Source organism: Castor canadensis, chromosome 5 (genome assembly GCF_047511655.1).
Source record: "Castor canadensis chromosome 5, mCasCan1.hap1v2, whole genome shotgun sequence".
NCBI lineage: Eukaryota > Metazoa > Chordata > Mammalia > Rodentia > Castoridae > Castor > Castor canadensis.
In genome coordinates, this window is record NC_133390.1 from 78,047,662 (window position 1) to 78,070,932 (window position 23,271).

General features: G+C 37.4%; 1 protein-coding gene across 5 annotated transcripts in view; it reads left to right on the forward strand.

The window, feature by feature from the left end:
- Positions 1-23,271, forward strand: part of Fgf12 (fibroblast growth factor 12) — a 556,448-nt gene that overhangs the window by 324,978 nt on the left and 208,199 nt on the right. For all 5 annotated transcript variants that reach the window (XM_074073517.1, XM_074073519.1, XM_074073516.1 and 2 more), the window contains one exon: positions 22,399-22,509. In XM_074073517.1, coding sequence (XP_073929618.1) covers positions 22,399-22,509 — 111 coding nt within the window. The remainder of the gene's footprint in view (positions 1-22,398; positions 22,510-23,271) is intronic.

Below are 23,271 nucleotides of genomic sequence, written 5' to 3' on the forward strand. Positions count from 1 at the left end.
ATTATATCTAATAATCTAAATGTAAGGTTAGATATACTTTTGATTCATTTGAACCTTATAATTCTGAGCTTCTGAGTACCTAACTGGCCTTAAACTTGTCTCATCTATTCTGTGATATTGCTAACGGACCAACTATGAGGTGTCACTCAAGTTCTTCCTCTGAGAAACCATAAAATGTTAACTAGCTCCTCTGTAGGGTGTTCCCATAGGCAGGCATGCCATGGCATGTTATGATTCACTGATAGTAATGGGATCCGATTACAATCCTAGGGTTTGCTGTGCAGTGATAACCGTGTGTGAGACAGGATCACCATGAATATTTTCCTGTACTCTTTCTTGAGCATAGTTCAGATCCTGCCAGCAATTTCCTACTTTCATATTCATATTATTGTTTATATTGTTATTCATAGAGACACTCATATTAAGGATATGGGAACACCAGCAAGTAAGTGTGAACCTTACAGAAAGTTTGACACTTTTTTAACATTAAAGTATGTATAACATGCATTAAAGTATGTATAAAATCAGCCTGGGACGTTGTTAAGTGCTCAGTGAGTTGTAGTTTCTACCTTGCCCCTCTAGCTTTTGCTGTTCTTCCTCTATAAAAAGTTGTTTCTTCCAGTTGCCTGTTTATTGGATAAGTCAGAAATGGTTTTATTTCTGCACCTATTCAGTCAAGCATTCTCAGTTTGTGTCCTTCAGATTCTATTCATACTTCAGACTCTTCTATTCATACTTGCCATGTATGTAGAAAAAAACAGAAACAAAATGGTTATACTAGAACCTTCCCTTAACAAAATTCCTATTCATTTTTATTCTTCTGTATTTCAGTTGGGTGAAAGAAATTTATGTCTACAGTAATTTAAGAAATTAAGAAAAGTAGTTTTTGATGAGATTTGCATGCTGTTTTCTAAGGTGATGTTTATAAGCATTGTATCCCTGAGTCATAAATCAGTCATAACTTATGTCAGATGAAATCTGTGTAGGGAAAATTAAACAATGAAATGAGACTTAAATAGTAACTTCTGCACACCATATTTAAAATGTATTCCCAAGCTACACAGCAGCTAACACATTGTGTGTGCATATGCACAACTGCATTTATGAACTAACATAAACATAAGTATGTGAGTTAATGAGCTATCAAGAAGAGTATTCAAAACCCATGGAGTATATATTTAACTCAGCCTGCAATTGTGGAATTAGCTCTGAAGGCAGAAAGAAAAGACTGTGTTTATGTCAAGACCATGTCACTACCTATGCGTTTGTCATTTATTCCTCATTGATTCACCCGTACTGAAAGCTTACCATGTTCTAGTAATTGGGAAAAGTAGCAATTGCTTAACCTTGCTGAGCTGCAATTTACTTAGTATTAAAATAGTCTAATAAGAATAGTAATGATTCCTTTAATTCACATTTGGGCTTTTGTTCATGGAGCAATGAGTCCATGTGCTCATCTGAAGCCCATGCTTTCCATTCTGTACAACAGTATGGTTTTCTGGAATCCCAGAGTGCCCTTCTCAAATGTCACTGAGCTTAAAGAAGCTATATGCAGGTCTCTTCCTTGTCTGTATTGCCAAGGACAAATTATATTGCAGGAGATGTACCCATAGGCCTGAAATGTCACCAAGACTACTGCAGGAGGTGTGAATGGTGTTTGGACACATAAGTTCTAGTATTCAGTGAATCCATATGAGGCTCTAAGCAGTGTTTGTTGACTGGAGCCCATGATGGGAAGAGAAGAGTTCTGAACTGTGAGCTGGGGTGAGTTTTCCAGATTCTTTCCTCTTTACTGAAAGACTCTGAGGAGCCCAAGAAATCTGTATTATTAGTAAGTTATAATTTTCAAGGAGCCAAACCAAATATATTCTATCTAACAGTTAATTACCTTGATTTCTAAATTTGAACTTTGGACAGATGGACCTTCACTTGCCCTGGGTCCTACAAATATTAGGGGTGGGTTTGTATCATTTCTGACTTAAAAGTGTGTCTGATGGAATAAATAGAATATACAGGTTAAAATTTAATTTAAATTAGAGAGTATCTACATAAATTTATGGCAAATTATCATTGCATCATAGTAAAACATAAATGCAAATAGGAGTAGCTCAATGCTCAATGATAATGAGATACTTGATACTTTATATTGTGCTCAGGACATTGTAGGTACTCACTGCCACAGCCACAGTGTAAGTCCCTTAAACATGACAAGCCATTTTGTAATTGCATTTTTCACTTGCTTTTCTCCTAAACTTGCCAGTCTGTCTGTTCATCTGTCTCTGTATCTTTCTGCTGCTACACTATATAGATGAGGGCATTGTAAAACAGAAAAGTTAAGTGACTCACCCAAAAGAGGGTGACAGGAACTGAGTCACGTTTGAATAACAACAAAGATAAGTCTTTTCACCCTTTTTGTCTGTCTTGGGAACACAGAGGTAACTGACTGTGTAGAATACTATAGAATGGTGTTCTACCCAGTTTGAGAGGTCAGCGCACACAGGATCATCAGAAAATGGTGCTCCTGGAGTTTGGCAGAGGGAAACCCGAGGTGGCTTAATAACAAAACCATTCTCAGTAGACATTCAGTGTAGTCTGAGAGATTTTTTTTCTCTCTTTAAGAATCCTCACATACGTATTGGAACTCTTGAGTGAGAAGAACTTGCTATAAAGAGGAGTCACCACATTTGGGAGCGCCTCAGCACTTCTGCATCTGAATAAGCAAATCGACATCTGTTCTACCCTTCTTTCCTTCTGTTTCAATGAAGATGGTGTTTTCTTCTAGCAGAGACCTGTTTCCTATATCCTAAATCTTATCCCTTCTCACCTTCACAATGAAGATACATTGCCTTTAACTTCTCTTCCCTGGACGCTTGATGTTTTCAGTTCAGCATGCTTAGATGTTCACAAAACATCAAACAACCTTCCCACAATCTCCAGTTTTTTCAGGATGGAAAAAGTTACTACCTCTCTTCTTGTAGATGTGTGACCTTTTAATATTGACTGTTAACTTTTCTTCACCTCCCGCTCCCACTTCATCGCTTTCTAATTTGGCATTCACATGCTACACTAACAAACTACCCTTGCTGCTATTACTAATGACTTCCAATTTCCTAAGCCTAGTGGAGACTCCCAATGCTCATTCACATTACCTCTTGGCACTGAACAGTACTAGTCACTCTCTCTTTTTGAAATATTCTCTACTCTCATCTTTCATTTCTCCTTAGCCTCCTTAAGCACTTTCCCTCTGTGGTTCCATCTTTATAGGTTTCAAAGACTCTGTTCTGAGTCCTAAATATAACAATTTTCTCTCCTGGATTTACTCCTCAAAAGTCAGCTACTGCTGCACTTATGTCCGTAGTCAAGACTTGTCTTCTGAAGTCTCACCTGGATTTTTAACTTCTATTTGGTTCCTCAAACTAGAAATAACCCAAACTGAATTTGTAGACTTATGCTCCAATCTGTTTCTCTTCTACTGTTCCCCTCCTCAAATAATGCCACTACCATCTATCTTGTTTTTAACCCAGTAATATTGCAATCCTGCTTTGCATGTGAAGGAAGACCTGACCACAAAGAATTATCGGAGTTCAAAGACTGGCAAGAGTGACCATTTGGACTTGTTTTAAGGACTGCCTTTTTGTCTTTTGCTTTACTACCACACTAGCATATGAATGGTGAAAAAGGCACACATATGAGCAAGGACACAAGAGAGAACAGGCAGCTTCCCAGTGCCTCCCTACTATCTCAGAGGCATGTCGTACTCAGTGGTCAATAGAGCTCACAAGAAGGGTGTACTCATTGGTTCAGTGAAGTGTAAACTTTGAGTTTTCTTTCATGTCATACTGCTGGTGTGGGGGAGTGTATGTTATTTAGGGGGATACACCAGTTAAGGATCTACTCTCTTAAGAAAATTCTGTCTGTGCTATGGTTACATATTTCTACTTCCTATTTTTGAAATAGAAATGAGCCCTCCCACTCATTTCCCTCTCTGCCCACATACAGTTAATAACTAAGTCAAGACAATTGTATATCCTAAACTATTTTCTATCACCACCAACACTGCTTAATCCAAGCCACTTCCATATCCTGATGGTCTACTGTTGCTAGTGTTGTTACTGTCTAAATTGTCCTCCTGCCTATTCTCATGTCTATTCTCTCTCAAATTATGTAACAAGTTTTCAAAATGTAGCTGTGTTATATCATTTCTATGCTTAAAACTTTTTATGGTATTTCATTACTTTTCACAAAAATAAAAAAGTATGAAATACAGACATTCCTTTTATCAAGTAGCTTTTTATCATCCAAATATAATAATTATATATTTTGAAATAATGTGACTTATTGTTTAAGGATAATTATTAAGTACATTGTAAAATTAAAAATAATAATTTTGACATAATTATAATTTTTTAGAACAAACATCTTTTGGCTGAATCATTGCTCTAGGTTAGTAATAGTCTTTGAGGAAAAAATGCTATTACTTCCATAAACTAGATGCTTTGTTTGAGTGACCTCATACTTTTTTTATAGCAATGTGTTTTGTTATTACTACTTGCAACAGGGAAGAAGATCACATTAATAATTGTTAAAAACATAAAAGAAAGGCTATTAGTTTGTGACCAAGTGCAGATAGAATCAATGACAAGTTTGTGCAGTGATACTCACAATTTTACACCTGTGTATTTGGAGGTTATAAACCACTGGCAAAGCTGGACATGGACAGTCATTATATAAGGGTCTGCTTGATAGATAAGTGCAGTGTAAAGTATTACCTTAGACTTCCTTTTTGTGTTTTTCAAGTGTCTTCTGCTTTTTCCAGCTAGCATTTCCCATACGACCCTTGATTTTATACTGTTTCTTGAATCATGGTCTATAGCACTCTGAATGATTTGGATGCATCTTGGTTCACCTTTCAGATTCTTAGTCTAGACACATTTTCCATGTTTAAGCTCAATAAAATCCTTTTCTGCCCTTGAACCTTTCTCTTATTTCTGCCCTTGCATAGAACGTTATTACTTAGCATTTACCACTTTTTCTCTCATTTATCTGCTCCATCTAGCTAATTCCTCCTTGTTCTTTCAGTCTCATCCTCAATGTTATGTCTTCAAAGAAAGGATTTTTTTTCTCCTTGAGACTGTGTAAGGTGCATCCTTCAAAGTAGCCAAGATTCTTTCAGAATCTTGTAATTAATTATATGATTTATAATTAATTATAGAATTATTTATCTAAGTTCTCTCTTTTCCACCAGAGGGTCAATTTCATAAGAATATTGGCCAGATCTGTCTTATTCACAGATAGCTATCTTGGCACAGAAACAAGTACAGGGTATTGGTGGAAGAAAAGATCAATGTAAGGATGGGAGAAATTAAGATAGGCAGGCTGCAGGCTTACTTTTGGTCTTGCACCTTGTTTTGATAAGCATTTTTCAGAGCATATATGGTCTTTGGTTACCTGTATCATGCCAGTATTCTCAGTATTCACATTATAGGTTACTAAAATATTATTGCTTTGTAAAACAAGCAGTTAGGTACTGTTTGGAGAAATATGTGTGTCAGGTGTGCAGCCATCTGGGGCTGGGCTTTGTAATATGATAGCCACTAGCTACATGTGGCATTTGAGCACTTGAAAGTAGTTAGTTAGAATTGAGATATATTGTAATTTAGAAATACACAGGAGTTTTAATAACAGCATAAAATATCTCAGTCATTTTTATCTTGACTGTATATTTGGAATATATTATGTTAAATAAAATATGTTGTTAAAATTATTTTACCTCCATGCCTTGCCTTTGCTTTTCTAAATGTGACTTTTAGAAAAGTTAAATGTACTTATAAGGCTTCCATCATATGCTATTAGACAGCACTGACCAAAGAAGAGAGTACAGAGGCATTCTTCTTGCACTAGACCACAAAGGAGAGGAAAGCTATTCTGGTGAAATATGGTAACTGCCTTCAACGTGGTCGTGCTAAAATCTCTAAGATGTTCTATTTTACTCTGTAGTGGACAATCGACGCTGATTTTTATCATCGACCCCAAGTAGAATTTTTGGATATGAGCAGTATTTTTGAAATAACATCATTGTTACCTTTTCATAATTATTTTAGTTTAGATCTTTTGTTTTCTCTAGTGAATTTCAACTCAAAAACACCATCCAAATTTCTTTTGCTAGATTTTTGAATGTGGCTTGGTATGTTTTCACTTAAGCAAATGAGAGTTGATAAAGCTTTAAACTTTGAAATAGCCTGAGAGTTTTCCCAATGTGAAAGAGAATTTTTGAAATCAGCCATAAATTATCTCGGTACCAAAATGAAGTTCCAGAACTCTGGATTCCAAGAAGATGCCAGTCCATTAAGTAAACAGATGAAATATGCTTTGCCTAAAGCTTTATCTGCAGCACAGTCAACTGTAATTCTTAATAATGAGACAAGAAAGAGAAGCTTAGGCACCCGGAACTGTAACTACACATCACCCATTTAATTATTAGTAGATATTAATTATTATTTCTTAAACTTTGAACTGATTTAATGCTCTTCAAGGTTTCTGGCACTGCCTTTAATTTAAATCTTATTATTCATTATTCATTTCTAGTTATTTCCCTCCAAGCACTGAACTGCAAAAATTCTCTGTTATATACCACTCTGGTGTTTTGAGTCTATCCAAATTTGGGTATTTTATGGTACTCAACAATTAAACATAATAAAATCACAAGTTGAAGACTTATCATAAGTACCAGCATTGTTTTAAAACCATACAAGGAAAGATATAAAAATGATTTTGATGATGCAACTCCTTCAACCTTACATGAGAAAAAGGAGTCACGAGTAGGCTATGGAAATGACAAGACTAAGAGTAGAACTTGTTTTCTGACTCCTATTGCAATGTTCTCTCTATAAACTACTGAGCATATAACAATACCAAAGTGTCATGCCTCCAAATTAACATCTGTTAGACTGATAAATAAGGCAGCACATTTACATATGTGAAATTTAAGAACTGTCAACTATTTATTTGTGTGTGTGTGTGTGTGTGTATGAGAGAGAGAGAGAGAGGGAGGGAAGTACTGAGGGAGAGACAGAGAGAGAGAGAGAGATATGATCAAATGTAATTGCAAAGGCTGAGACATCTTTACCATTTACAGACCTCCCTATTGGTTTCTAAGGAAGAGGCTGCATCTGGGGGCAAGAGGGGGTTGAAAGGTGCAATGATGAATGAAAAAGATGGCAAACATGTTGATAATAGTATCATAATTATTGAAGAATATCCTATAACAGATCTTTCTTGGATTTAAAAAGAAGGTGGAACTGTAACACTAGAAGATAGGAATAGGAGTGAGTGGATTTTGGAGGTTTGCATTAATTGGTAGGAGTTTAGTGATAACCATTACAGTGAATTTCACTAGCTTACAAATTTATGTGAAATATGTAAGAATAATCCTTAAAATTATAGAAGTAGAACTATAATCTCAAAGTCAAGATTAGGGAAAAATTGGAGGGAGAATAAGGAATATAAAAATAAAGTCAGGAAGCCAAGAAATGTATAACAAAACAAAAAGCAGAAGCTAAGATGATAAAAATAAAAAACAAACTCAGAAATTACAATGAATGCAAAATGATTATAGTCACCTATTAAGGGACTTTCAGATCAGATGACAATTCAAAATCCAAATATATGATATTAAGATAATATTGAATGGAATAAATCACTGAATGATATGTGTAGCATAATACTTTTTATGTAAAAATGTGAAATACACAAAACTGCACTATGTATTTTTTGTGGACATATATTGATGAAATAAAGGACCCAAAGAATGAACAGGGAGACAGCATCTCAAACACAGTTAGGTTTGGTTAAGAAGTACTGGAATGAAATTAAGATGGTGACTGTTTTAATTCTGTATGATGGTTTAAGGCAATTGTGGAAAGTTCTCGTATTTGTTAATTTGGATATTGAGTTCATGACTCTTGGAGAGGCAGTGGAATGGTAGTCTACTTTGTGAATTATGGAGCCATGCTGCCTGAGCTCAATTCTCAGAGCAATCTGGGACCTTTGGGAGTTCCTTTGTTTGTACCTCAGTCCATCATCTATAAAATGAGCACTTAATAGCTCTAGGTTCATGGGAAGCACTATGGAGTGTTATTGTTATCTCTATACTTCCTGCATATTTGAAAGGTTTCATGCTAAAAGGAGAATTTAATGAAAAAATGTTAATGGATAGGTAAAATTAAAATAAATTTGCAAATCATAATCAAGATAATATTTACCAAAACAAAAATGAAAGTCACAGATCAAAACCATTATGTAGTATGTCAAGTCATTTTTAGGACCTCAAAATCATAGTGAAAAAAACAAAATCTATGAACATTCTACTTAATTTTATTTCCCATTTGTAACAATAAAGATGATCCACATACAGAATGTTTAGATACATACTTGCAAAAAACTCCTTGTCATTAGTTAAAAAAAAGAACGCATTCTAAAATCAAACCAGTTTTTTTAAGTAGAACAACGTGCAAATTTTGAAACATCAAATAAAAAAATTTTCCATTTTTAATTGTGGCACATAGATAAAATTCAATGTATATTTTAATGTTTAATTGTTCTTCCAAACAAACACTTGTTAACAGAAATCATGACTTTCTTACTAGGGTGTGGCACATATAAATGAGAAACTGTAGGTTTTAAAATAGGGTATGGTATTAAAATCTGTCTGGCCTCCTCTTCAGGGTTTAGGAGATTCATTAAGTATGGACAGGTCAATTGCTACTGTGTTAGATCCTGAATTATGCTTCCTGGAGTGACCACAAGAAAAGCAGGCTTTTGGCACATGGCTGCCTGCAATCACAGTGCTACCCTTGAGAGTATCATCTTGGTTCTTTTGGGTAGAACTGGCTCATTTCTTTTTTTCATGGGATTTTAGCATCCATGTTATGGTCTCTCATTATCTATCCCAATGGCAGTTCCTTGTACCAGTGGTTCACTTGTCCCTGAAAACCTTCCTAATTGCAGTAGGATTATAGTACACAATCTACATTTGCATCTTAAGTGTACTATCTACATTTGATAAACGTTTCTCTTTTGTGTGGCATGATATCAAGAAATAAATTATTTGCACTAGAAACATGTAGAATGTAATGTAGTTGAAAGTCTTAAATATCTATATGGATTTATAGTTGTTAAAGATGTTAACCTATTAAAAATATTTTCTCCATTTTCAGGTCCAACTTACTTAAAGTATTTCTATCTTTGAGTTCCCTGTGTTTCTGGGGTCTGAGACTTGCAGTCATCAAACTATTCCAATACCATCATTTATAGATGAAACCTAAAGCCCAGAGAAGTCAGTTCACTCAACAAATATGTTTGCTTCCTACATTGTGTTCATAAGCACTATGCTAAATACTAGGTATATTCTGTTTGTTTTTTGTTTTTGGTTGCTCTGGGGTTTGAACTCAGGGCCTTGTGCTTACTAGGCAGGCACTCTACCACTTGACCACTCTGCCAGCCCCACTAAGTATATTCTGATGGCTAAAACTAATATGACTTCACTCTTATAGATGCCACGGTCTACAGCAGGAGGTAGGTAATAAACAATAAAATACAAATACATACCTAATTACACATTGGGATCATGTTATGAGGGAAAAACATAGAATGCTGACAGAGAATATGAATATGCATATGGAGGCAAATTTAGATTGGGAGCCTAGGCAAGACCTCTGTGCAGTGTCTTGAATTTATTTTAGAAATTAATCAATTCAAGCCAAGGGAAAAGCATGTGCAAAGATCCCTAGGTCAGAACAGGGAGAAGGCGCAAGTGCCTAGAGCCTAGGGATCCAGGGAGCCAGTAGACTGAGATTCTGATAGGATGGTAGGCAGGAGCCAGATGGTGCAAAGCTCTCCAGGCCATGCTAAGGGTTTGATGCTGTATTGTAAATGAAATAGGAAGCTATTAAAGGGCTTCAGCAGGAGAGTGGCATGAACCAATTTATATTGTAAAATATTACCTCAACTGTAGTTGAGATTTGGAAGGGAAGAGTGGTAAGAGTGTTAGGAGGCTGTTGGCAATGTCTAGCCAGGAGATCTTGATGTCTTGGACAGAGGTGGTAGCAGAAGTGATGGAGGGATCAGACCCCAGATATCTGGGTGACTGTGACCTGTGAATCCCACTGCACTCCGCTGCCTGTTCTGAACTTGACCGGGTAGAGCACGGTGTACACACAGAGCTCTGAACTGCTTTTTGCAAGAAAGTATTATTATCATTTGGACTCACTCTGATTAAATCTGTAAAATTTTCTTGGTGAATGGTATAAAAAATAGTAGGCAATGGCTATATTTTACAACAATAGCATTTTATCTATTGGTAATTTATCTACAGGTAATTTAGATTTGTGGCATATGAGAGAATTCCCCAGGCTTGCCACCTGAATGAGCAGATCTCCTCTGATATACAGGACAGTTTCAGAACAAGTTCAACATTTGTGCATCAGTTCTGATGTGAAGGACTGTCATGTCTCTCTTCTCCCAAATAATGTGTCCTGTTCATTTATTTCTAATGCCAAAAGATGTGCCTGTGAAAAAGAGGCTTAAGAGTAACTGAGAAGATTTTTCAATGCTGAGAAGGATGCTTTTACTACAGAAGACTTTCTCAGTGCATAGAAGTGTTTACACTCCTTCATTGCTCCTCCTTTTTTGTTCCAGGAGGCCAAAAAAGCCAAGTTTAGTGTTTGTCATTTATCCCCCTCTCTTCATAGCTTTCTACATTTATTTTTGTGCACTAAGTGCAGTTAAGGAACAAGGAAGATAAACCAGCATGTTAGACTTCTTTAAAGGACAATTGTGGATTAGTAAGGAGAAGGTGTGCATGGCAAAGGGATCTGGCTTCTACCCTGGTTCTTTCTGACATTTGTTAGTTCATTGATTTCACCCCCCTGTTTTTAAGCTTCTGTAAACCTCTGTTTACACACACACACACACACACACACATACACACACGCATGCACATGCACACACACATTTGCTGTGCGTGCTAAATTGTAGTGTCTGCCTTAAATTATTTCCAAGTGAATGCAATATAATCCACATAAAGTGACTAACATATGGTAAGTGTGTGGCATTTGCTATCTGTGAATGAAACGGGAGAATTTGCTCATTGCTACTAAACTTAGGTCTTTTAAAACATATTAATTCTGTCTAAAAGTTAAATCTACCATATAAGCATTGATCCTTCCTAGCATATAGCACACTATAATATGCATTCTTAATCTCTTAGAACAGCTTTCAGAAGTACATCCTAGTCATTCTAACAATTTCCCAAGAAGCAATGTTTGTGTATGCACGAGGAAATGAAAGAGCCTTTTGGATACCATTTGGCTAGTTTGGGACAAGGCCAGGATACCTCAGGGAGGTATGAAAAATGTTTTTCATTTTACGGGGCATAAAACAGAATGATAATGGTATATATTAAAGATTTCTGACTCCAGAGATTAAGAGATTTGTTAACACGAGAGTTCCTCCTTTCCTTGGTGTTTTGCTTCTTTGCCTGTAAATTTGACCTCAAATTACATCTCCCAGAAAGGTTCTTCCACTTTTGAAATGTTAAGATTCTAGGATCATCTTCATGTTTGAATTATCTTGTGGTCTGCATGCTCTAGACCCTCAGGACGAAGTTTGAACTGGCTATAAAGTTATGTTCATTACCAATCTACTTCTATGGATGGTCATCCGAGATGTGACCCAGTGAGGCTGACCAGAGTCAGGCTTCTCTCTGTGAATAGAGACCCTTAGGAAGCAAGAAATCATTTGGCTTCCTGTGAACATCTGTCTTAAGTTTCTTTCACCCACATCTTCCATAACATCTTACCTATTTAAATCTATCTTGGGCTTTCTTAGAAGCCCAAGATAGATTTAGACTTGTGGAGGGAGAGAATGTACATCTTCTTACCACTGAGACAATGCAACCTGCTGTCCTTTAAGTGCCTGAAACGTTAGCATGATGAGCTAAACAAGGTCAGTCCTCACCTGACTGCCTTGCCTCAATCTTCATTGCCGCTGCCTACCTTATTTATGAAATAGTTCCTTAACTGGCTCCCATGGCTACAATAGCATCCTCTCAAATGCAGCCTTCTCTGTTGTACCTTACCTTGACTTTTAAAATACTGCCCCTGTCATTTCTTGCCCTCACTGAAAATCCTCCAAAGTTTCTCTGTGGCCTAAAGCAGTAGTATCTGAAATATGGGGAGCAAGACAGTCATTTAGATATGTAGAAAGAAATTATTGTAACTTTTAACTGTGCTTAGTATTGATTCATTTTAAAATGTCTACTTTGATTTATAATATACACATAATGTACAGAGAAGACATAGATGTGACTTATAAGTAATAAATATATATATAAGGAAGCTATAGCGTTAAAATATTCTTGCAGATAGAGTTACATAATCAATAATATTTGTACACTATTGGTTTCAAGGATGAAGTAACAGTTAATTTGCTTTGTTTAAGGTATTATCTTTGCTTAAGGGCCTTCAAGGCTTCTGGACCCTATTTCCTTTCTGTTGTCCCCTCTAGCCACTGCCTACACCCTTACTTTTTTGCCCATGTCCTGACCCACTCATTTTCCTGTCTGGTATCTGAAAAACTAAATTCTACATCCCTCTGTGCCATTGCTCCTGCTGATGTTGCCCAAAGCAAGGCCTCCTGTCTGCTCTAGGCTAAGTCTAAAATGGTACTTTGTCTTCAAATTCTTTCTTAACTGCTTCTTGTCTCAGAACTCCCCATAGTGGGTAAAATTAGCATCCTCACTCTGATTCCATGGCATTTTGTTTGTTCCTCTATGACAGCACTTTTCATGCTCACTGCTGCAATGATTAGTGGTATGTGTGCTTCCCCGATGAGGCCGTGGGTGCCTTCAAGGCAGGAATTGCATCTTACCAAGCACCTAGTGCATGTCGGAAGTCAATAAGTGGTATTTGAGTTATTTTAAATTTTCATGAATATATAACGGGGAAGAATCTGGGAGGAAGGGGACTCATATTATGAGAAATAAAATTGTCTCACTAAAAAATTCCTGTCTCTATTGGTGTTTTAACTTTTGTCTCAGTTTTTTCCCTTGCTTATCCTGGCTTCCCCAGCTCATACTGCTTCAGCAAAGAGGATACTCTGAAAAATCATGTCTCTTCTTTCCATTTAGCTTTGAGGCAGCATGAAGGTTAAGGATTGCCTGTCTCAAGGTCACTTGATTCCGGTTGAAGTGTAAGGCTTTGGAGACTGTGCAGTTTATGGAGGACGCTGCTGTGCTCGTCAGACTGTGTTCATTGTGGAGGGGAAAAATGGAAAGAAATGCACAGAAGGCTGGAGGCCTTGTATTAGGCTGTAAACAGTTCTTTCTTATCAAGGAGCTCCTCGGAAAGCCACAGGTGATAGTGGAGAATGCCAGCTGTAACTTATTTATTTCTTGCCTGCAACATACATCTATCCTGTGCCTGGCTTTGTGTTAGGTGGTGGGATAGAATGATGAATGATTCAAAGTCCCTGCTCTTGAGAAGGTCATGGTTCAGTCTGAGACAGATGTGTAAGTAAGCAGCTGCAACAGTGTAGTGAGTCCTCTCCTGAACTGTGTACGAGGGCCTCTGAAGACAGTGTTAAACTTTAACTGTGGGGTGTCAGGGAAGACACCAGGAAAAAAAGTCAAGCATAGGATTGAGGAGGAGTGCTGGGCGGGCGGGAAAAGCAGAGGTTGTACAATTTAGACAGAAGGAACTACAGAAGCAAGGGTTCTGGCAAGGGCTGGCAAACTCTCTGTAAATGGCTTGTTAGTAAATATTTAGGCTTCATAGGCTATATGGTCTCCTTTGCAAGTTCTTGTCTCTGTTACAGCACGAAGGCAGCCATGTGCAATGCATGAATGAATGGGCATCGCTGTGTTCCGATAAAACTTTATTAAAATATTGGCAGCTACAGGACTATAGTTTGTAGACCTCTGGTCTAGAGGAAGAAAGTATCTTCAGAACACTTCTAATCTGATTGGGGCTAATATTTTCAAGTATAAGAAATACTTTGCACTTGGCTGTCGCTGAGCCTAGAATGCTTTTCTTTTAGATACCCCAATGGCGTTCTCCACCTCTCCACTCAGGTCTCTTTGATTCATCTTACAAACACTCCACCATGCACATTCATCTTCTGCATGTGCCGTCCTTTTTTACTGTCTTAATTTCTGTTACAGCAGTTGTACTGAAACTCTGTTATATACTTGTTTATCTGTTTGTTTTCAATTTTTCCTACAAGACTGTAAGCTTCAAGTTTTATTCTCTGTTAGATTCCATAGTAAACTGGAGCTGGTTATGGTCAGCTCCAGTTCCACATTTTGTGATGTCAGTTGGCAGCTTTAAATCATCCATAATGGGAATATTTACACTGGAAATCAGCCCCATTACAGTCAGGTTTTGGGTTTTCTTTTTCTGTGAGTGAGGATCAGGTTTACTAGCACACAATTAGTTGTCCCCTGTTTTTAGAAAATAAGTGCTACAATAACTATTTGTTTTTAATAAAGTGTGTCATTAGAATTGGTTGATGGAGAAAATAGATTCTGAGCCCTCTTGGAATTCTTAGCATTTTGTGAGGATATCCATGGCCCTCAGGTACCCATCACTTTTATTTGGCAGACAGGGAGACTGAGAATATCTGACAGGATGTAGCTGTCTTTAAGCCACAGACCAGATCCCCTCAGGCCATGATGACCATCCCTAACTTATACTTGGGGTTCTGCAAGGTGTTCCTTTAGGTCTGTTCCTGCCAGTGTAGTGAATGAGGGGCCTCAGGGCTGCTTCTCTTTTACAAAACAGCATGCATTTTTAATGAATCCCAATAGCTCACAATGACTGTAATTTTTCCAGTGTGTCCAAAAAATCTGAATATGTTCTGTTTTTTTCTAGTGTCTCACTGTATGCCATTTCTGATTTGCTGGTACTTTGATTTATGGTATGTAAATCTAAGTATAAATGTGGGGATAAATGTGTCCTAATCTACCCCTGTTACTCTACACCCTATATTCTGATTGGTCAGAATATATTTTCTTATGAATAATTTCTAACCCTAATAGTCTAAATTTGAAATTTGCAGCAGTAGGAAGCCCCAAAACCACCTGACAAGACTCACATTTAACAGCCTCTTTAATCTCAGCTCCTTTAAGTGGACAATATTAATCCTTAAAATATAAGGTCCATTTGTAAATGCACAGAGACTGATTTAAACAAAAACAAAATAAAACACCAAAACTACAATCAATATTTAGAACTTTGTATTTTCAGGCTGCTTTGTAAACAGTCTTTTCAATTCCCCACCAAAACCACACATTAAGGGAACAGAAAAGTGATTGTATTTAGCAAGCCATCTGGCTTATCCCAAAACTTTCTGGGACATCAGGACCCAGAACCTTAGAGAACACCTTGCATTGTCACTCAGAGTGTCTCAGCTTTTGGAGTCATCCTTGTCCTTCACAGCTGCTCTGACCTATAGTATTTATATTTTTCCCTGGTGCTGTGCCTAGTGGTAGAAAACACTCTTTCCTTAGGCAACCTGTTCTCTCTTTGAAGACAGTTAGCTGTCTTTGAAGCAGTTTTCATCTGCTTTCCTACAACTTTCACCCATTGGCCCTAGTTATATCCCTATGAAGCCACTCAGCAAATTGGCTTCTTCTTGCTTGTGTTGGCTCTCCACAATATGGAGAGAGCTCTCATGTCCCCCTGAGTCCTCCCTTCTTCAGGCTGTATATCAGCTATTCATTCAACCATTCTTCATATGACATTCCTTTGTATCCTCTTTATTTGGCTCTCTTTCTTCTGGATTATGTTCCAGTTTTGCCAGTGTCCTTCTTTTTTTTAATTTTTTTTTCATTTTTCTTTTATTATTCATATGTGCATACAAAGCTTGGTTCATTTCTCCCCCCTGCCCTTACCCCCTCCCTTACCACCCACTCTGCCCCTCCCTCTCCCCCCCCAATACCCAGCAGAAACTATTTTGCCCTTATTTCTAATTTTGTTGTAGAGAGAATATAAGCAATAACAGGAAGGAACAAGGGTTTTTGCTGGTTGAGATAAGGATAGCTATATAGGGCATTAACTCAGTTAAAGTGACTGAACAGTGCAGCAGAGTAGTGAGGACAATAGACTCTTAAACCAGACCTGCTTCTTCATTTACAATGCTGGGTAAGTGAGGTGCTTTTCTGAATGTCAGTAATCTCAACTGAAAAATGAGAAGAGACCTCACATTTTCCCTTGTGGTAGGTAATAAGTAAATGGTTAGGGAAACCATCAGGAGAGTGCCTGGTACAAAGGTGGTAGGTTAAAACATGGCCATTGTTATGAGAATAAGAACCACCATTTCACTAGTTATGGTCTCCATAAGAGTTTGCATCATTACCATAATATTTGTCAGTTTTAGAGTGGAGTTATATGGAGGATCGTGCCTTGCCTGCTCCTTGGAAAGGGAAGTATGAGGTCTACTCAGCATATAGAAAATGATTTCTTGTCCTGAGTAGTCTGTGTGCCAGTTGGGTGACCTTGGGAGAGACACTTTTGCTGTAACTCTCAGTTTGCTGATTTTTATCTTTGAGGTTGAAGAAGGAAAGTGTTGGATTCCAAGGTCCTTTCCATTTCTAATATTTATTTTATTTTCTGTAACTTAGTATTCATCCTGAGATGTGTGATTAGGCCACTAAGGCTATCTTTGTTCTGGGTTTCCATTGTGTACCTAGGTAACTGCTACATGGAACTACATGTTAAGCCATCCAGAATGTTTAGAAAACTCCCACAGGTGTCAGCTTTACTGAGTGGCTGTGAATTCAAACTTTTTGTTGAAATTATTGTCATCCTAAAGGGAAACAGTAGTGAACATGAGGTCATATCAATTCTTTACTTTCTTCCTCTCTAAATCTCTTTGAAGGTTGAAAGAAATAAGTTTCTTTTCTTCTTAGCTCTAATAGTGGTTTTTATTTTTTTTTTTATTATTCATATGTGCATACAAGGCTTGGGTCATTTCTCCCCCCTGCCCCTACCCCCTCCCTTACCACCCACTCCGCCCCCCTCCCACTCCCCGCTACCCCCTCAATACCCAGCAGAAAATATTTTGCCCTTATTTCTAATTTTGTTGAAGAGAGAGTATAAGCCATAATAGGAAGGCACAAGGATTTTTGCTGGTTGAGATAAGGATAGCTATACAGGGAGTTGACTCACATTAATTTCCTGTGCGTCTGTGTTGCCTTCTAGGTTAATTCTTTTTGATCTCACCATCATAGGAAAAGGGGACCAGGAACTAACAGTGGTTTTTAATAACCCTTTATTTTGTAATGTTTTTTTAATTTACAGAGAAGTTAAGATAATTCAGAGCATTTCCATATGTCTTATACCGAGCTTCCTTTATTAACATGTTACATTATTATGATACATTTGTCACAATTCATAATCAATATTGGTACATTATGGTTAAGTAAAATCCACACTTTATTCATCCTGCCCTCCCTCCCTCCTTCCCTTCTTCCCTTTCTCCCTTATTCCTTCCTTTCTTCTCTTCTTCCTTCCTTCCTTCTTGTTTTTTGAGACAGAGCCTCATTATGTAGCCCAGGCCAAACTAGATTCTCTATGTATCCCAGCCTGGCCTCAAACCCACAATCCTCCTGTGTTGACCTCTTAAGTGATATGATTATAGATGTGTACACCACACCCAGCTCCCTTCATTTTTATCTCGTGTTCTCCTTGAGTTCTAGGATATCACATTACATTTATTTGTTACATTTTCTTAGATTCCTCTTGTCTGTGACATTTTCTGTTTTCTTCTCTTTAGTGACTTTGACAGTTCTGAGGAGTACTCATCAAGTATTTTGTATATCCTTCAATTGGTATTTGGTGCTTTTCTTAAAATTACACAGAGGTTGTGGATCTTTTGAAGAAGATCACAGAGGTAAAGTGATATCTCATCCTATCATATCAAGGGTTCATACTATCAACATGATTTATGCTACTGATGCTAACATTGATAACCTGGCATTGATAACCTGGCAGTGTTTGCTTATAAGCTTTCCCCACTCTAAAATTACTCCCTCTCTTCTTTTCTATACTGTAGTCTTTCAAAGGAAGCCAATGTATGCAGGAAATTGAAGTTTATTTCTTATTCACTCCACTGATAAGATAGATATTTCTGTTGGCTATTGCTCTTCTTCTACCTGTTGTTAAGGAACCCAGGGTTTTTCTGTTTTGTTGCTCTGATATTCTTTAGGGCTCTGCCATTTTAATCCAGTCAGCATTAAGGAAAAGAGAATGTGGAGGAGAATGTTTGCTTTTAAAAGCCTTGGCCTGAAAATGGCACACATCACTTCCACTTACATTCCATATGACACTCCTTCATCTGCCAAATCAAATTTCAAGGGAGGCTAGGACATATGGTCTAGCTGGGTGCCCAGGAAAAAGAGGAAATAGATTTGAGTGAAATGCGAGCAGTATTTGCCACACGAGTTCAGAACATAAAAGATAACAAACCAACCCCTCCATTCCCACCATCTAATAATACAGCCATCATTTCATAAAACACAGAAAAAAGTAATGGAATAACATAATCTTAGAATCAGAGATTCAGATACATTGAAAAACTAGCTTACAAAGTTTACTCCATTGACTCTATTTTATTAATTTCACTGTTGATTTGTAACTATTTGGTGAGAACAGGTACTTACATGTCAGCATTTGAGAACTTCTGTCCTATATCCTATCTGGACTAGACTAGGTAAAATTCCTAGAGTTTACCATGTCTTTTTATGTCTGGATTTCTGCCTCTCTTGTTTTTTTTTTTTTTGGATTATGAAAATCCTACTCAGTCCTCACATGATAGGTGAGGTGTCTTTGGCTAATCGCCAAATAGAATTAGTCCTGCTCCTTGGGGTAATCATACCACTCTGCTCCACTCCCTCATTTAACAGCTGTCCCACTTTAGTGTTGCATAGAATACCTTTCATGTGCTAGACTGGATGTTCCCTGTTTTTTATTTATCTATTAAGTTCCCAGGCAGAAGTTTGCCAAATAAAATGTGTATTTGTTGAATGTAGCCATGATGCTAGATGTGCTATAAAGTAGTCTCCCATTTTTTTTTTCAGTACTGGGGTTTGAACTCAAGGCTTCACATTTACTGGACAGGAGATCTACCACTTGAGCCATGCCACCAGCTTTTTTCAATTACATTTATTTGAGATTGGGGATTCCTATGTTGCCCAGGCTGGTCTTGAACTCCTGGGTTCAAGTGATCCTTCTTTGTGAGCTCCTGATTCCACCTGACTTGGTCTTTCTTTAAAATGTGTTTCCCCCTCATTATAGAAGAGATCCTCATTTATTCTAGCTAGTCATTATGGGAAGGGGGCTGATCTTGAGCTGAACCTGGGAAGACTGGTGGGACTTCATAGTTGTGAATGGGGTGCTGTCCCATCAGGCAGGCTGTGTAGTGTTCACTGGCACATCCTAGGTGCTGGCAATTGTTCAGTACAAGGTGAGGTACCATGAAACTTCTACACTGGCAGAAGTTTGGTTACCTAGATCATCATGTAATTAAGACCCAGATTTGGAGATTGCTCTAGCTCTGCTCTCTGCGGAGGGGTTGGTATAAAAGCTCATTATGCTGAATAGGGTTACCAGCTCGAATTCCCAGAGTCCCAACAGGGAGATAGTTTCACCATGGCAAAAGAAGTGTTTAATTACAGGCGTAGAAAGAGGAGCATGAAGAAAACAAACAATCATTTGCAGGCCCTAATGAGTAAGCTGCCATGAATCTCATTTCCAACTACAATGGGGCTTCTTAAACTGACCTTAACCTTATTAGAAATAAAAATGAATTGGGAGGTAGCTGTCATTTTCTTTCTTCCTATGATTTTGTATCCTCTACTCTTAGTCTACTGTTTACTTCAGTACCTTTATAAGCTCAATCAATATTTTACTAAAACAGAAATCAGGAGACATAGTCTTCTCTGAGTGCTCTCATTACCTCGTGCTGTTTCCTTGGTTTTCATGGTTTGAGACATTAAACCTTAATTAGGATTTAGATGCTTATCTTTTTTTTTTTTTGGTGGTATTGGGGTTTGAATTCAGGGCTTTGTGTTTGCTAGGCAGATGCTATACTGCCTCCAACCCTTTTCTCTCTTGTTATTTTGAAGACAGGATCTCACTCTTTGCTCAGGTCCATGATTTTCCTACTTTAGTCTTCCTGTCATCATGGGATAACAGACATGTGCCACCACACCCAGCTTTTTTTTTTTTTTCACTTTTTTCTGTTGAGATGGTATCTCATGAACTTTTTTGCCCAGCTGGCCTGGAATAGTGACCCTCCTGATCTGAGCTTGGAATGACAGGTATATGTCACTGCATCAAGCTGTTGGTTGAGATGGGGTCTCAAGACCAGCTAGGGAACTTCTTTTCCCTAACTATGATCTTCCTATCTCAACCTCTCAAGTAGCTAGGATTGTAAATATTAGTCCTGCTAGAATTTAGTTTTATGGGGTCTTCTAGTCACTTGAAGTTCTTAATGATTACAATTAGGGCAGGGGTTATTTTTTTTCATTGTGCAGATACAAAAAAGATTCAGATGTTAAATTACTTGCTTAGTACCCCAAAGGAACTGTGGTTATAAGCTGGATCTTCTGAATCCAAATCTAGAGCTGAGTGTGCCATATCAGAAGCTGACTGTCAGCCAGGTCACCTCATGGCAGAGAGATACAGAATTGTGTGTAGGGAGGATAAGAATATCTGTTTCTGTAACACAGCCCTAGGATGTGGACTCATCGAAGAAACAAATTGAAGACAAATCTGTTACTCAAATCCTGTCACCACTCAGGGCAGAGGATTCCAATGTGATAAAAGTGAATCATAGAAGAGACCTAAGGGCCATTCAATTTAAATTTCAGATTTAATTGACAAGGAAATCAAAGCCCACAAATTAAATAAATTGAATTTAATTCAAGATACTGTTAACCAGAATGGCTAATTCCAGTTCAATTTTGTTTTCAATGTTCTCTTTTCTCATTCACAATTTTCTTGACATCTATTTTGGTTCTTAGGAGTGTTTTGAAGGAGATGATGTTACACTGTTCCATATCCCCCAAAATATGTGTGATTAGGACATATGTATGAAAACCCAACCATAGATGTAAGTTATGGTGGGCAGGACCATTTCTACAGAGTTAAACACTCCCAATCCTTAACTAGAATTTCTTTTATACCTAAACATCAACAAATGTGCTTAGTTTAATACACAGTGCCTTAGCATATTGCCTGACAGAAAAATAAGAAACTGTTGGTAAATATTGATTGAATAAATAGGCAAAGGATGAAGTCATAAGCATAAATTCAGTGGTTGTCTTTCTGAGGATATCATATTACTACTTCAGCAATCTTATGGCTTCCATCTTTGCTTCACTTATATCACAGAAGCGGCATTTTTCTTCTCATTTTTCTGAAATAATTAGGACTATAAATGCACTGGAATAATTTTCACCCCACACTAGAGACAGAAAGATGGTGATGCTGTGGAAACTAGATTGTTGTTGGCAGCCAGCACCCCAATGAGAAAGCTTTAAATATTTATGTTAGCTGATGTACAAAAATCTAAATATGGTGTACAAAAGCCAAATTGATGCTCTTCGTGTGCAGAGAACTCTTAAAAGTAAGGACCATTTCTAGTTTAAAATGCTTATGTATGAGTTGATTTTTCTGTTTCATTTTCTCTTTTTATGAAGTAATGACTTGCAGTACTGGGACTCCTCCCTGGTGAAGTATTTAGCAAAGGTGAAATCTGTGTTTTCTCATACTGTCTGGTGACATCTCATAGCCACAAGGGTTTTGCTTTGGCCTATGATTCTCTTGCAAGTTATTCTTCTTGGCTGAACTTGATTGGGATTTGAAAACCCAGGAGTTTCTGATGGATAGTTGACATCCAGCAGAAATAAGAGTCATCCAAGGCCTGATTATCACTGCTGGAAGCACAGGAGGAATTACAGTGGCATTTGGCCTAAACAGTGATTCTGGAATGAGACCATAAACTTGGTGGCATCTTACTTCCAGACACCAGATGCATGAGGGAGGGGAAAAAAAATCATCCCCTTTCTTAGTTTTCAGCATGCCTCCTTATTTTCCTAATCATAATTAGTTTTTATTTATTTAAGTTTGATTTACCGCTTCAAAGTACTATGGTCCTCCCTCTAGAAGGAAAAAACTATAGATATGATACTGAAATGCCTGCCTTCCATATATTAATTTCAATATTTATGCCATTGGCATTTATGTGTTTTCTTACAGAATGTGCTCAACAACTTGCAAGTGTGCATTTTTATGAACAGAATAAAAATTTGAATGATTATTTCATTTTGTTTTGTAGAACCCCAGCTGAAAGGAATTGTGACAAGGTTATTCAGCCAGCAGGGATATTTCCTGCAGATGCATCCAGATGGTACCATTGACGGGACCAAGGACGAAAACAGCGACTACAGTAAGGAACATGAGCTTCTTGCAATCCAATTACAAATAAAATGTGTGGCTCAGTATATCCTATATCCAAAGCCCAGCCAGGCTACCATTTGAAGTATTTAACTGTTATTGAGCTAGTGTGTTTTCATTCTTGCCATGGATTCCCTAAAGCAAAGAGACAGTTTGGGAGAGAGGTTAGGTACTAAATGAGAAGGTACGAGCCTTGAAAGAGTTCCAGCTGGTCAATAGATAAGAATTTCTTCCCATTACAGTGTTTTTCACCAGGGCAATATGTACTCCTGGGAATAATAGAGACCTTCCAGCACAAGATGCTGTTTAAATCCTGGATTCAAATTTAATGAACAAGTTATAATTCTCAGAACATAATTTATGGCACACAAAAAATTAATTTTAAAGTAAACATTGAATCCATACATACATGTGTTTTATTTCATTTTGGTTAAGGATAAAATTAAAGAAAATATATTTACATGTTATTATGATGTTTTACAGTATATATAATAACAAATATGATAATAAAGATTGTTAGATCTGACAGAATTTCTTTTGCTGGTGCTGGAGTTTGAACTCAGGGCCTGGCTCTTGCTAAATAGGTGCTCTTGGACTTAGGTGTTTTGGGTTTTTTTTTTTGATAGGATCTTGCATTTATACTTGTGCCAGGCTGGACCATGAACTCCTATTTATGTTTCCTGAGTAGCTAGGATGACAGATGTGTCCCACCACAGTCAGTTTTTATTGAATAAGATGGGATCTTGTGAACACT